At 53.7% G+C, this 15198-nt stretch overlaps 4 protein-coding genes across 4 annotated transcripts; 3 read left to right on the plus strand and 1 right to left on the minus strand.

Moving 5' to 3' along the window:
* Window positions 1-710: 710 nt before the first annotated feature.
* HER10_EVM0012838 (uncharacterized protein) lies at window positions 711-2441 on the minus strand. The gene is made up of 3 exons (XM_035483192.1): window positions 1978-2441; window positions 1683-1880; window positions 711-1538 (listed from the first exon to the last, which is right to left on the minus strand). Exons 1-3 carry the CDS (start codon window positions 2133-2135, stop codon window positions 998-1000), a joined length of 897 nt encoding a protein of 298 aa, XP_035327426.1. The 5' UTR covers window positions 2136-2441; the 3' UTR covers window positions 711-997.
* A 377-nt stretch (window positions 2442-2818) lies between these two features.
* HER10_EVM0007591 (glycolipid transfer protein) lies at window positions 2819-4428 on the plus strand. Its single transcript, XM_035477143.1, has 4 exons — window positions 2819-3164; window positions 3259-3317; window positions 3474-3592; window positions 3665-4428. Exons 1-4 carry the CDS (start codon window positions 3020-3022, stop codon window positions 3957-3959), a joined length of 618 nt encoding a protein of 205 aa, XP_035327009.1. The 5' UTR covers window positions 2819-3019; the 3' UTR covers window positions 3960-4428.
* A 27-nt stretch (window positions 4429-4455) lies between these two features.
* HER10_EVM0003165 (uncharacterized protein) lies at window positions 4456-6888 on the plus strand (the record flags this gene model as incomplete). The annotated part of the gene is made up of 1 exon (XM_035472850.1): window positions 4456-6888. One exon carries the CDS (start codon window positions 4456-4458, stop codon window positions 6886-6888), a length of 2433 nt encoding a protein of 810 aa, XP_035326675.1.
* Window positions 6889-12476: 5588 nt separating this feature from the next.
* On the plus strand, window positions 12477-14683 carry HER10_EVM0000026 (uncharacterized protein; the record flags this gene model as incomplete). The annotated part of the gene is made up of 1 exon (XM_035469824.1): window positions 12477-14683. Exon 1 carries the CDS (start codon window positions 12695-12697, stop codon window positions 14681-14683), a length of 1989 nt encoding a protein of 662 aa, XP_035326405.1. The 5' UTR covers window positions 12477-12694.
* Between the last annotated feature and the right edge of the window lie 515 nt (window positions 14684-15198).

The following is a 15198-nucleotide window of genomic DNA, read 5'->3' on the forward strand; positions in this document are numbered from 1 at the left end:
AGTCGAGGCACGTACCTCCTCGATAAGATTGATCCAGCGAATCTTATCGATAAGTCCCAGCCGCCCATCCCGTCGAAAGCCGCATCTTCTGCCCTGTTGTAAACTGCGACATACATATGTTGCAGCTCCTTTACAACGTCGACTCCTGGTCGCACGACAGCCCGGTACGATGCATAGGGCGAAATAGAGCATGGCACATGTGCCGAACTCCGGCTTGTCCTTGTCATGGCGCCATTGCGAGCCGCCTGTCGCAAGTTTGCGCTGGTCTGGACTGGTACCGAGTGGAAGGGTGGAAACCTGAATTTTGGCGTTTCTGCATCTTTGGCGGACGGCAGCCGTGACGTCACGGCATCGGCAGATCTTGCAGCCATTGACGTCCGGGAATACCTGTCCATTCATCTTATTGCTAGGCAGATGGAAGTCTGGAGTCAATTGAGCTTTTCTGAGGACCTGGTGTCGTGAATGTTGAGTTTTGAGTTGTGTTTGGCGTAGCTTTAAATCACGATGTGAAGGGCTACGCATCACTGCTTTACATGAGTCCACCAGAGCTCCTTTACTGAGACCATTCTGTTGAGCATGATCGAATCTTGAGATAGCCCTTTTGGTCAACGATCGAGATGTCTGGACCAATAATCAAGCCGTGTGATCGTTGAAATGCTGAGCCTCATACTACTCATACCACTACGAGACCACCGCACTTCATTGCAAGCATCGTCTCGTTGATGTAGTCGTTAATTCCCAGAAAGTCCATCACAGGCACGCTGGCTTAGGATTCCCGAGGCTTGGCATCAGATCTGCTAGATCCGATAGCGTACATCATTCCTCAATCTACATTAGGACACCTAGGTCCTGTCTTCCCACGTGTATCTACCCATGCGCCCGCGCTACCGTTCAGCGTCTTGTCTTGAATAAGCACAGCTTCAACGTCTGAGATGTGCCCTCCATGTCTTGTACCAATGACCAAGGTAAGACAACCATGCTTCAGCTTCCCAACCCATCAGTGAAACACCAACGCCCGAATATCGATACTCTGCCGACACTCCATCTCATCCATCTCCGGATCCCGAAAAGCACAATGCGCAGCCCTCCGGACAACCGACGTATCAGAATCAAAACACTTGATAAACAACGCCTCATCCGGTCTCTGCCCGTCCAAAAAGTACCACCGGTGCGCCGGATTCGGCTTAATCGTCCACGTCTCGGCCCGGTGACGGGGGTAAATAATCGCACCCGGGACAAGGTCCTCCTCCGCGACCGTAGTCCCGTCCGCAACGGCCAGCGGGTCCCGCCGGACCGTCGCGATGGGCCGCCAGATGTTGATGATTTGGAACCGCCGCTTCTCCTTGTCGAGGAGTCTCTCGGCCTCGTCCGCGCCGAGGTGGTGCCTCGCCATCATGACGGCGCCGTCGTAGGACTGGTCCACGTGCGCCTTGTGCAGGGGGCCGCGGTGCTCCGTGTTGCGCTCGCCTAGGCTGTGCCAGTTTGCCGGCCCGCGGCGGATCTGGTGGTTGAAGATGACGACCCGGCTTGCTCCCGTGCTGTTGGTGGTGTTTGAACCCTGGTGAGCATGGGCCCTCAATTGTGAATGTTGGCCCCCACTGGTGTATATAATAAACCTTACACCGCCCAACACCCGCCCACTTTGCGGCCGGCTTGGATAAATGAAAGCGTGCAAGACTTACATTTCCTTGTACAGCTTCTCCATCTCGGGGTAGTAGACGCCCTTGACCCGTTCTTCGTCTGTAAAGTCCGTCTCGACGCTGGTGTGGCGGACGTACTGGAAGCCGTGGGTGTCGAGGGTGTACTTGTCCTCGTCGCCTCTGATGTCGGTGACGGTGACGGTGCGAGGTGTCATTTTCCTCTCATTTGTGACTTTTTGACTGGAGTTGAACAAAAGACATGAGTATATTGCGCCATTGACACGGTACTCGAGAAATGGACAGTCTTGTAGAGATGGATATTGAAAGGCGGCCTTACCCCCCTACAACGATTGGGGTGGGAGGGGTTCCATCTCCAGGGTCGTCGTAGTAGTTTATGGTGGTGACGACTGCACGTCTCTCTGGTCTCTCGGCTTCTGTGGACTTGATCTGTGCCATGTCCGGTAGAGGCTGGTGATGTGTTGTTCCCACGGCCATGATTGTGTCTATGGCGCTATAAAAGCGTACCTCGACGTTGTCAATGTCAGTCCCAAGCTGGTGAAGTGAATTTGGAGTTTCGGTTCGTCCAGCTGTGTATTGTCTGTAATGTACTTGAATATGTGCAGATATGTACGAAGACGACTTGGACGACAACGTGTGAGCAACTAGCAATGAAAAGACCAAGGCACTGAAGGCAAGATACAATATCAGATCAACCCAAAATAAACGCAAGGGAGCATCTCGAGATCAGAAACACAGTGGTCCCTCATCTGCGAACTGGAGGCTTGCGAGGGGAGTCCCTGGCAGCCGGCGGCACGGCAGAGGGAAGAGGGCCGACTGGCCGGAGCTCCGCCTTCTCCTTTTTCCGCGACCCCGCGGTGGACGGTGCCCATTGCGTCCATGCACTGTCTCATCTGCACGTGATTGGGCTTGAGCGGAATGAGGGGTAATCATTATCCGCACTGTATCAACGTATCAGAAACGAGCAGCCGGCCAAGTGGATCCGGCACCCCCACTGTGACAGCTTGGGCTTAGCGCGTTGGATCTCCAATGGGCGGTCCAGGTCCCAGATGGTGGGGTTTCCAGGGAGAGGTCCCCGCCATGGCCCATGAGAAGCTCCTGCTGGCTGCTGCTGCTATTGCTGTCCGGGTTGTTGCGTATGCGTGGCTTCCCGGGGGGCCATTTGCTTGACCGCCCCTCGATTCCCGTCCTGTCCCTTTTTTTGGGTTTCGCTTCTCGTCTGAACAGCTCCTGGAACATCTGCTCTTTTACCTAACTACATCTCCTCCCTTTCTTCTACGCTTCTGCTCCTCTATTCTCTTCTTTCTCTCTCATCAAATACATCTTTCAGCCACATCAACTACCCCTCCAAATCAGACACAATGGCCGCTCAGATCCCCCCCGGAGGAACCTACCTCGACACCTTCAAGAAGTCATTTGTCGATGTCAAGCCCGACGCCGACAAGGAGAATGCCATCCCTACCTCCGACTTCCTCGATGCCTCCGAGTCTCTGACCACCATCTTCGGTATGTTCCCCAGCACGGCTGCTCTCTCTGAATACCAGCCGAGGCACCGAGCCTTTGATGGTTTCATGTCTCTAACGACCATTAACTCTTCTAGATGCCCTTGGAGGCGTTGCTTTCGGTCCCGTCAAGAGCGACATGGGCGGCAACATCAAGGTACTACCTGACTCCTCTCGATACCCTCGATACCCCCGACACCCTTTACCAATGTTCCGAATCCCTTGTCACGAAGCTCGGATGCCACTCTACGGCTCCTACAACTACATACATGATACATCAACGAACAACGACTGACTTGTCCTCTTTGTACAGAAAATCCGTGAGCGCCAGCTGGCTGCTCCCGGCGAGTCCGCCACCCTTCAGGAGCTCGTCAAGGCCGAGCTGGCCACCAAGAAGCACGTTGCCACCGAGGGTCTCCTCTGGCTGGTTCGGTAAGTCTGCCCCTGAGCTCCCCTTATCACCGACAACACAGCAGCCGGAACTAACGATACCAATTCTTCCAGTGGTCTCGAGTTCACCTGCATCGCCCTGAGCCAGAACGTCGCCAAGGAGTCCGAGGAGCTCTCCGAGTCCTTCCGCAACGCCTACGCCACCACACTCAAGCCCCACCACAGCTTCCTCGTCAAGCCCATCTTCAGCGCCGCCATGAGCGCCTGCCCCTACCGCAAGGACTTCTACGCCAAGCTCGGCTCTGACCAGGACAAGGTCGCCGCTGAGCTCCGCGTCTACCTCGCCTCCCTCGAGAAGGTTGTCGGCATCCTCAAGGGCTTCCTCGCCAGCAAGGACGCCAAGTGGTAAGCGCAAACAATGCTCTTGTGCGCGCTGACCGAGAAGAATCAAAGGCCCCCCAAAGAAAGCGGGTACCAAAAAGAAAGTGAAATAAACAACGAACAATGACGATATGATGGAAAGAACAACATGTCCGTGTCAGTGTCCGCTGCGATGCTAGTACATCGTCAGCCACGAGCCAGTTTACGCAGCCTAGAAATGAATCACAACCTCGAAGCTTGAACCAAATACCTTTCTTTGAGCTTTATGCAATCGAACAATGACGAGCTTACACAATGACCTTTGACACTTTTGAACTCTCCTGGAGTCATAGTACAGAATGTCGAGAGTCGTGAAACAACCTGCGTATTTAACAGGGCTTGTCAGCACACTCATGGGCATTAACTTCGCAAAACAGACACATGACAGATAACATCCACACAGCGACAACACTCAGATCGTCTTCACCACCCCAACCGATTTTCTTCAACAAAACCAGAATTTGAATCTTCAAACATACTGCAACATGTCTTTTCCAGACCAAGCCACCGAGCAGAGCAAGTTCCGGATTCAATTACCGGCAGAACTCTACCTCGAGATAGCACAATGGCTTGGCGAGTTTCAGCCCGAGATAAAGAGGCAAGAGTTTGTATTACCGAGATACGGCTTACTCAAAGACAACGACAGCGACGTCAAGAATGACATTGTCAGAGACTTCAGGGATGTAAGAGTTCGACGCAACATCATATCGGCCGCCAAGGGAATGCATCCCACAATGGCCATGCTCAACGCGGGTATGGTCAACAAGTACTACCACAAAATGATCAACGACATTGCTCTCCGGTGGGACGCCCAGAGCGAAAACCCCAGGGCCGTCTACCACGCCGCAGTGCACAACCACGTTGATCTCCTCCGCCAGGCCCTTGAGAAGCCCGGAGCTAAACCGGACTACGTCCCACGGGGCCTATTACAGTCTTTGTGGACACCACTTATGGTGGCTGCCTCTCAAGGCAATGCTCAAGTCGTGGACCTGCTTCTGCACCACGGGGCTAATCCAGCACTCAGCTTTGCCGACCGTCATCCCCCGTGGTGGAATCCGCGTCCATTTGCTGCAAACTCAGAGTCAGGCATGTGCTTGTATGAGTTTAAAAGAGACCTTTTTCGGCAACCCTCGCCCCTCCATGCCGCCATGCTAGCTCCCAAGAATGCATTGACCATTTCCAAAACTATTCTCAGGTCTCTCCCACCACGCTTCTTGACCAAGATTACTGACCCGCATGAACTCTTCCTTGCTATTGCTGTTGCTCAAGACCATGTCGATTTGGTGGATATGTTAATCAATCGAGGCGCAGACTTTCATCACGGAGGCATAACTAGCTTCCGTATGAATACTCCGGTACTTCATCACGCTGTTTCCGGCGATATGGTCCGCAGGCTGACCCTAGCAGGCGCGCCGCTACATATACCTGTCGAGTTCGGCATCAATGCTCTACATGCTGTCTGTCTCCGTCAGACAGATTGCTCTTCTGCAATAAGGGAGCTTGTCCGACAGGGCGTCAAGCTCGAAGATACCACGGCTAGCATAGACCTTCGACAACCTCTCATTCCCGAACACGGACCTCGCCGGAAGATCCCCCAGACAGCTCTCAATCTCGCATGTAGGCAGCTCAACGTTGCTCACATCCGAACGCTGCTCGAGTTGGGCGCTCACCCGCTTGGGGCCTGTCTGGGAGAGAAACCTAGAAAGAAGATGAAGGGCAGTAAGTTCGTGAGGGACAGCGAGCTCTTCAAGGTGACACCCCTTCACGATTTGTTTCTACCAGATTACCATGCCCTGGAAGCACATCAAAAGAGCAATGAGGAAATAGCATGCGCCATAAAAGCGGCTTTCAATCTAATAATGAGCCACCCTCTGGCTGCCGAAGCAGTATCGTCTTACGGGAACTATGCTCTCGGGTGCCCAAGCAGCAACCTCATGGCCAGGATTTTAAGATCCTTTTGGATGGATGGCTACATTTATTACACAAGGGATTTTGGTAGGTACACCCCGCTCCAGTTGTTCTTCGTCCACCCGTTCTCGGACGACCCCGAGATTCCACAGGCCATGTTCGACTTGGTACAAGATGGTAGGGATCAGATCAACACCGTTATAAAGCCGCTCTACATCACGCCGCTCCTGGCTCTCCTCGGTCACCGCTTCGACCATTCTCTCGGCGACGCAAACTTTTACCGGCCAAAACTGCTCAAGTGGCTCCTGGAACACGGTGCAGACCCGAACTTATGCGACAGGGAAGGCTTCTCGCCCCTCCACTATGCAGTGTTTTGGCTCGATGCTCCGGCCGTCGAGCTTCTCCTCTTACACGGCGCTCGGGTCAAGCGTGAGGATGAACTTCAGGTCATGGACGTCCTATTCGGCGGTGTCTTCACCAGGGAGCATCACAAAGAAGCGAAAAGAGATCGCCCCTCCCGGAGAAGCGAGTGGACGCAGATGGTGAAGCAAATCGAAATACATGCGTGGTCGATGCAACGCGTCGGCAGCAACATTGAGCGCTGGCAGCCCGGCACGCCGCTGCCCGCATGTACGCTCTTCAACTTCGAGAGTAACTTTACATTTGACATGTATAAAGAGGTGGCTTTGCCTTCAGAGCTCGTGACGCGGTGGGGAGGGTTGCGTGAGGCTCTGAGGGGGGATGCCGACGAGCGTAGGAAGCGGATCTTTGCGGCGCTGCTGCCAACGCCAAACGTGCTGCCGTTTTTGAAACCGAGGGGGATCATGGAACGTGATGGTGAGGTGAACCTTGGCGAGCATGGGTCTGATCCCGAGACGATTCGGTACAGCGTTCTGGATTGGGCGATGGCGACGGCCCAGGATGATTGGTTTCTGGATAGGATCAAGCGGCTTGGGGGGGAGACTGGAGATATACGTCCCGAGACGTGGCTGAAGACATATGATCCGTAGACGTTTTTCTCTGTTTTCAGGAATGGAAGGCTGTGGATAGACAAGAACTAAGAAGTTGAAACATTTTTCCAGATTCCTCACGTCAGAAGTGTGAAGTGATGTGATGTGTATAGTCTAGTGAGTGCATGTAGGTAGTCATTGAAACGTCCAACGATCAGTCTAGGCCCGTAGTCTGATATTTTCCTCTTCTTCGTCTAATCAGGTTTCTGTCTTGCATCAAGATGCCCAACACGAGATACAGGAGCAATCTTGGAGGAGCTTGAGACAATTTTGACGACATGTCGATGGGAGTCCTGAGCCATCATGCGGAGAATTGTCTATGATGTTTTCCGCTAAGATAATAGATAAAGTATACTCGATGACCACTGGACTATATCAGGAGTCATATCCGCTGCGTTAGGCCCCAAGATGGATTACTGGGTTCAAAATTCATAGTATTGCATCCATCATCGAAGACGAGTAGAAGATGACCGTGACGACTTAGTGTTCTCTGAAGTCGGCAAGCAGATGGGCACGGCATGAGAGAGGCCGCCTTGTTGAAAAGCACGTTGCTTATTGCGGCCGGGAGGTGGTTACTCAATTTGTTGTGAGGAAGGCACATGGATTCAACACATTTTATCACTGAAAAGCAGAATATTTGAGCTCGAAGATCTTATAGAACCCAATGTTTCCTGGTCGATGTTTCAAAGATTGAGGGAGTATGGAAAAAGTGTTTATATTCTCGCAGCAGCAACATGACAGAGAGAGCTCGAGCGAACAAGCAAGGGAAAAGATCGAATTCCTCATCGCCACGAATCTAGATCCTAGACGATATTCGACCAACCCCTCAAAGGGAGCAAGAAATATCACAGCCAGCTTGGTGAGGAGAAAACATGGCCGGCGACCAAGCTGTGTGGTTCTGCAGTGATGGACGCTGAAGCTTTGATCTCATCAGCGAAGCCGGCGGGAATACATACGTCCATCACTTTTGATGTCGCTTGCGCTTTTCCACCAGACCTGACAGGGGTCAGGGTTCCGATGGGATGTCAGAGATTCTAGACCGCCCATCGAGAAAGTCATCTGAGAAAGTGTCGATCTGCGACGGGATCCCCCCTCTCAGGGCTGACTCGGGCTCTCGCGAAATTCCAGAGGGGCTCTCGCTGGGTTCTTTTGGGAAAGGAACTCAAGGAAGTAGTCCTCTTCATTTCGTGATGGTCTTTTGATACTTTATCTATAGATTCTATGAGATCTGTTCGACTTATCTGAGTCAGTAACCATCGCCCGGTGCAAGGGGACATGAAGGGATACGCAATATCTTGTGAAGCCAGGAGGCAACACATAGGCTGGAGAAGAGATGGATGGACATGTTCGTGGCCCGCCATCCTTTCAATCATTCAAGGCATATGGTGAAGCTAACACGTATGGCTTTGCTAGGACCTGCGGCTTGATTATCCGGACCGCTCCGTGATGTGTCCTCAGGGAAGACCCAGCACATAATGTTCCTGAGGAAGCCGTTGCCCTGAGATCTCAAACATCTCCGACTACTAGCTTGATAGCAAAACAATACGAATTATTGCAAAACATCTATGTTATGTAGAATGACAATATCCAGGATAGATCGAGGCAACATCATTGCTTGAGAAGATGTCACGACGTCGGGTCTCTCCTCGGACCCCGGCCAACAGGTTGCATCAACTTGCCAACAGGCTGCTTGCTTGCCCGCCCGAATGCGAGTATCCGTACTACTGATTAACGATGGGGGCCTATGTTGATTACGGAGTAGCCCGCGATCGAGCGGAAAATGAAAGCTACATGGGGAGAGAAGCTTCGATCAGTCAGGCTCGGACGTCATCCGCGCGCATACTATGAGAGTGTGTCCGTAGTTTGTCCCCGGAATAATCCCATGACAAAGTAGTGGCAAATTATAGGACTGATGTCTAGGCAAAGAATTGGACAAGGATGGCATTGGTGGAACCTGATGAGATCTATATCCCACAGCGCAGTCTATCGCGTGCCTTTTCGTACGGACGCCTGCATCCCAGGTCTTGGGCTGCTAGGCAATTGGGATGCGTAGAGGAACTGGAGGGATTGTGACCATCTATATGAAAGTTCTGGGGCTGTAGCGAGAGTGAAAGTGGCTGCGGATTGCCGCCGGGTCAAAGATCATACACTCAACAAAAATGATGGTAATCTGCGGGAATAGCAGTTTTCTTTTTTTTTCGTCTCTCGAGTCTTGACTCGTGGCGAGTTGCCTCGAGATAGAGTTTTAGGTAATCTTGAGATTGTTTCTGTATGGGCCTTGTTCCATCGCAGTCAAAGAATCGAGCGACCAGGTAGCAAAAGGTGCGTGTCAAAGGTTAATATGTTTGCTAAGATTGCGCATTTGGCAATGTGGGAGGGCGTCGTGAGATTACCCGCTGTTTCTTGCTCTCATTGTGCCCCGGGCCGGAGGGGTATCCGCTCATCGGCATGAAATGCCGGACAGAGTTCTTGGGGCATTTGCTCGGATTTGGTTTCCGGATATACTGTGATATAGGTAGCTGGGAAAGTTGTCTCAGCTGTCTGTTACCTTTGTACTCGAACCGAATTTCCGCAGTGCCATCTATTCTTGAGATGAAAGATTATATCTAGCTTCTTTTTGATGCGTCCGTGTGCAAATCACCAATGACGGAGAAAGAAAGTCTAATTGTTGGGAAATATAACCAAGATCCAGACGAATATGATCGACTGGGCGGAATACTACGTCGAAAAAAGGGTAGCGAGCAGCATGACGATCCAGAAGAAGACCCTACGAATCACGGTTCCGGATTTTGTCGGTATTTTCGTATGGGTACACTTTAGTTTGAGAAAAGAAGCGCGGGAGAGGCGCGGCGGCGGCGGCGCCCAGCCAAGCCTACACTGGAGCCCCAAGGCGTTACAACTTTGTTGGCTGGTGGAGTTGGGAGTGGGAGCCGGGGGTGCTTGGCAGGAGAATTTCGAAATGATTTTGGGATTAGCGTCAGGGGCGGGATGGTCGTGTTGACAAGGGTCTTGGGACCTAGGCGAGAATCCTCTTTTGGAGACCGACACTGACTGACTGGCCTTGTCGTGGGCCGTGACCCGTTATTCTTGAAGGAGGAGGACTGCGGCAGGAAGAGGAGGTCTAGAATTTCGGGGAATTTCAATGAGCTGACTGTATGATTTGAGGGATTTGCAGCAGTTTGGGACGGGATGCTGGATGCTAGCTAGGCGCAGGGCGAAGGCGGCTATCTGCATGGTGGTCCATGGAATCACAGAGTATGGGCCGGGAAGTTTTTGGCGGTTGGCATGAGGCGAGGTGATGTCAACAACCTGGGGTCCTGTCAGAGAAGCGTTGGTGATATATGAAGACAAGAAAAGAAACCACCAGTCCGGCAGTTGATGTGTAATCACTCAATTATCTAGAATAGTGATTATCAATATGGAATCGCTCTCAAGGTTCATCTAAGGATGCAGTCTGGTCGCCTTCAAAGGTGGTTAAAACGATCATTGATGATGTTCAATTTGTGGATGGCTTCATAGTTCGTCAGAGAGAGGTTTGTTTCTCATCTCATACCTTACTCGGGAATCGAGATGATGTTGTGTGATGAGATTCGTGTGGATGACAAAGAATCGGGAATCGAATCAAGTTGAGATGAATACGAAAAAGGCGGGAAGAAAAAAAAACTCAAGAAAAAAAAAGTGTAATCATCATCCCAACTCGCATAGCAACACTCATGAACCGCCAATCTAGTTGCGACTCGGTAAACGCTGAAGCGTCAAGGCAACCCCCGTCAACGCTGACAGGTGTGACAAGGGATAGACAAGACGTTCACACAGCGCCTGCAAGCGAGTGGAAAGAGAAACCGAGAAGAGAACAGACGGCAGCCGGGCAGACCAAAGCCTAGGCCCCAACGTTGAACCCATACGCGCTAGACTGATTAGGGGGCCAGCAGCCAACAAGATGAATTTAATGATTTAATCAAGAAGCTGGAAAATGAGCTGATGGCGGATGGATCAAGGGTTGACAGAGCTTGTCTCTACGGCTGGGTTATTTAGTAGTGATGGCTGTGAGTCTGCAGCTATGGAAGACTGGAAGTCGAGTGCCCTGTTCCCCGGATTTTCGGAATGTTCCCAAGCTTTGAAGCACTATCTCCTTTGCGAATCCATGGAAGAGCTGACAGACGAAAACAAAAGAGACAGAAAGAGAAAGACAGTGACCGAGAAGAGTGGGATGTCGAGACCAGGTTCTTGAAACCAAGCGATCTACAGACGGTGGCTCATTGGTGGAATGCGCTACGATGACCCTGGACCATCCACTTGTTTGACATGAATTAAGGAGTGGGCGGGAGGCCGAGGCGCTGAAAGTGGTGGTGCTTTTTTACTTTAGAGTCTTTCCTCAACAGCAACTTTCTCTCTCCCTTCCCGCGTACGGTACGGAGTGATACGTCTCTGACCATACGCTTGGTAAGAGACCGATGGGCGCTAGCAGGCTTGTTTCTCTTCTTTGGTGCCCCGTACTTCCGTAGCGATGGCCTAGTCTCTTTGCAGTTTCGCTGGACGGAATCACGGATACAATGCCTCGTGTAAGGCCTGGTCCATGAGCCGAGAGGCCCGTCGTCTGAAGTTGAGAAATAAGATCGCGTGTTAAAGGCAGGGCAAGCAGCCACCCGCGAATCCAAGCTTCTGCATGACAATCCCTTGCTGGAGTCTATTCATTGCGTGGGATCCTGAGTGTGCGCCGTACGGGTAATGTGTACTCCGTAAAATCAGAGCTTACCAAGATGAACCTCTCTAGGGAAACGCTGTCGGCTATTGGGGGTGAACCTGGCAGACACGGGAGGAAACGAGACAACGGCTGGCTCTGAGAGAAACAACGGAAGTTTAATACAGAGTACTTTACGTAGTGGTCGATGGCATCAGGGAAGTCGAACACCGTCATCTCCCACCCAAAGCATCTTCAATGGTCCCTCCACTTACAGTGTAGTCGACGGTTCTTTGCCCAGAGTCCCGGAAACTCTAGCGCTTGGTCTGTCCACCGCCACTCCGTCTTGGTCTTCTTTTCTTCTCGGTTGGCGTTCCATGGCGTTCCCATCCAGAGTGAGAGTCTTACTCTAGCCCGCTGGCCACTCCATGTACACTAGCCAAAGCCACCCCGGGCCCCGGGATGGACGGGGTGGGGAACAGTCGAAATTGCATCCTCCGCCGCGTTTGCTGTGGTGAAACGGCCAGGGAGATTTGACCAGCCCAGGATCGTGTGCAATCGACTTACACGCACATACGCCCATCCAGATTACAGAGAGGGGTTACTCCGTACGTACAGAGTAAGGAACCACATTCTCTATTGGGTCCTCGTCTAGCAATCTAGCCCTGTCGTCCTCGACTCCTCTCTGCCTGTCTATGACTGACACTGACACCGCGACGGCGGTGCTCTCCCGAAATCTCCAGAGACTAGAGTCCACCCACCCCCCTTACCTGATGCTGGTCTATGCTGGCCATGTTGGTGGTAGTGGTGGTGCGGGTTCCCAATATGGGCAATATGGGGATCTTGTTGAACGGCTCCATTCGCGCCATTGTCTTCTTTAAATGGAGGCAAACACCGCACCTCCCATCTAGACACCAAGGCTTCCTCTCTTCTCTTCTTCTTGCGATCAAGGGATTGTTGACCATCTCCTTGCCCCAACCGACATTCTTTTTTCCAGACATTCGTTCATTCACTCATTCAAACAAAGGCCCTAGTCCTTTTCACAAAGCTACCAAACGAAACATACACGATCATTCATTTACTGAACTTTGAAAGTTCCTGAACTGCTATATACAAACAGCAAACATGCGTTTCTTCTCCGTCCTCGGCTTCGCGGCCGCGGCCGTTGCCCAGCTGACGTCGTCTTCCCTCGAGAAGCACGTCGATACCGCCACCATCAAGTCCTTCAACCCCATCAAGGAGGCTTACTGGACCGGCCTCCCTCACCACCGCCGCACCCCCTTCGCCGTCTCCCCCGACGGAAAGTCGGCCTGGCTCGCGTACCTCGACTCCTCCGAGACGGGCGTTCACGTTCAGCAGATCGACCCCACCACCTTCGCCGCCACCGGTGACCCCGTCACCGTCTCTGGTGGTAAGGAGGCCGCCGGTCTCGTCGCCCACAACGATGGTTTCGCTCTCATGACCAACGAGGTCCTCTCCGGCTCCGGCACCGACGTCGCCATCGCTGTTCTCTACCGCTACACCACCGGCAAGACCGAGCCCACCTTCAAGACCTGGCTCGGCGGCCCCAACGTCGACGGCAGCCAGGCCATGGCCTCCCCCGACGTTAACGGTGACCTCGTCTTCTCCGAGAAGGCCGGTTACTACGCTGCCTACATCGTCGTCACCGCCTACCAGGGCGATGCCACCGGTCACTTCGGTGACGCCATCCGCTACGTCGACACCGCCGGCAAGCTCACCTCCATCGCCGGCGCCTCCTCCAGCTGGGGCTGCTCCCACAACACCGGTATCGCCTTCGAGGCCGCTGACGCCGCTCCCTTCGCCTCCATCTGCGCTGAGGACCAGGGTGCCATCTGGCTCAACACCAAGTCCCAGGGCATGACCAACGACAACGTCAAGATCTCCAACGAGCACGTCATCAACGGCGGTGCCAACGAGGCCATGGGCGGCATGTCCGGCTCCTACTCCAACCTCGCCCGCTTCATCGGTGCCGACTCCTACATCTTCTCCTGGGTCTCCCGTGGCGCCATGGACCTGACCGAGAACTCGTGGATGGGCTCCGGCTACACCACCTCCAAGAACCGCACCAACAACCGCAACGTCGCCATCGCCCTCTTCTCCGACAAGAACACCCTCGTCGGCTCCCAGGCTACCTCCGTTGCCGGCACCGCCGACGGTGACTCCCAGATCAACTGGATGACCTCTGGCTCCAACGACTGCTCCAACGCCCACGCCGCCACCTTTGACTCCTCCAAGGCCCTCATCACCTGGGAAGAGATCTCCTCCCCCACCTGCGCCTTCGACGCCATGGGCTGCCAGGGTACCTTCGCCGGCACCAAGTTCCAGATGGTCGGCAGCGACGGCAAGAAGATTGGTGAGGTCCTCAGCTCCGACGACACATACGTTGCCGGCGACATGGTCACCATGTCCGACGGCCGCATCTGCTGGCCCTACGTCTCCATGACCTGGAAGCTCGACGGCCCCGTCACCGGCTCCCCCGTCACCAAGATGTCCTTCGCCTGCATGACTGGTGGCGCCGGCTCCGGCACCGCTTCCTCCGCTGCTCCCGCTTCCTCTGCTGCCCCTGCCACCAGCGCCGTCCCCGTCGCTTCTTCCTCCGCTCCCGTCGCCGCCGCTCCCTCCACCACCGAGGCTGTTGACGCCGTCGCCACCAGCGCCGTGAACTCCGCTGACCCTACCTTCGCCTCCGGCACTGCCCCCGAGCCCATCTTCGAGACGATCTCCGGCCCGGCCTACACCCCCTCCGCCTCCGCCCCTGCCGCCGTCCCTACCTCTTCCGAGGCTGCCTCCGTCCCCGCTGAGGCCCCCGCCTCTTCTGCCCCGGCTGCCTCCGCCTCTGCCCCCTCCGGAGCTCCCATCCCCATCTTCGAGACTCTATCCCAGGCTCCTGCTTCCTCTGCCGCTCCCGTCCCCGGCACCACCGTCTCCGAGGCCAAGCCCGAGCTGACCGCCACCCCCTCCGGCGCTGCCTCCAAGACCAAGAAGACTCGCACCCGCACCAAGACCCGTGGCCCCAAGCCCACTGGTGCCCCTGCCCACAGCGGCAAGTGCAGCACCCGCACCACCATCAAGACCGTCTACGTCACCGCATAAATTAGTAGATGATCTGGTGCCAACCTACCTTGTGGGGATGATGTAAAAGGGGTTGAGTTGAAAGGAGAGTGTAAGAGAGAAGGGGTTTGGGAGTAGCAGCATTGAGCACATGTCTCTTCAACAACAGGTGAAGAGAGTGTGGCTCGATGAGTTTTCATGTACATACTATGTACGACTTGTACACAAATTTCCCGCCTCGCATCTTCTTTTCCCTTGCTTATCCGCTTGGATCGAGGGAACACGAAGAGCGAGTCAAGGCCACTGGCCGGTTTTGAGCAAAATTGAACAAACACTCAGTTCGTAATCGGCAGTATTCCGGCGCGCTTCTCAATATGCTTTCCACGTTCGTGTGCCATGTCCTTTATTTTGCGGGCCTCTTAGTCCTAAGTGAGCAGTTGACTAGGTCAATTATAGACGTGACCGAAAGCGACGCGATGAGATGCGAGAAATTCGGAATCCGGCAGGTGAGTGTTGTGGAAAAGCCATGTGATGAACATGGAAGATGAGTCGTGCGC

The sequence above is a fragment of the Colletotrichum scovillei genome, assembly GCF_011075155.1.
Source record: "Colletotrichum scovillei strain TJNH1 chromosome Unknown Contig00011, whole genome shotgun sequence".
Classification (NCBI taxonomy): domain Eukaryota; kingdom Fungi; phylum Ascomycota; class Sordariomycetes; order Glomerellales; family Glomerellaceae; genus Colletotrichum; species Colletotrichum scovillei.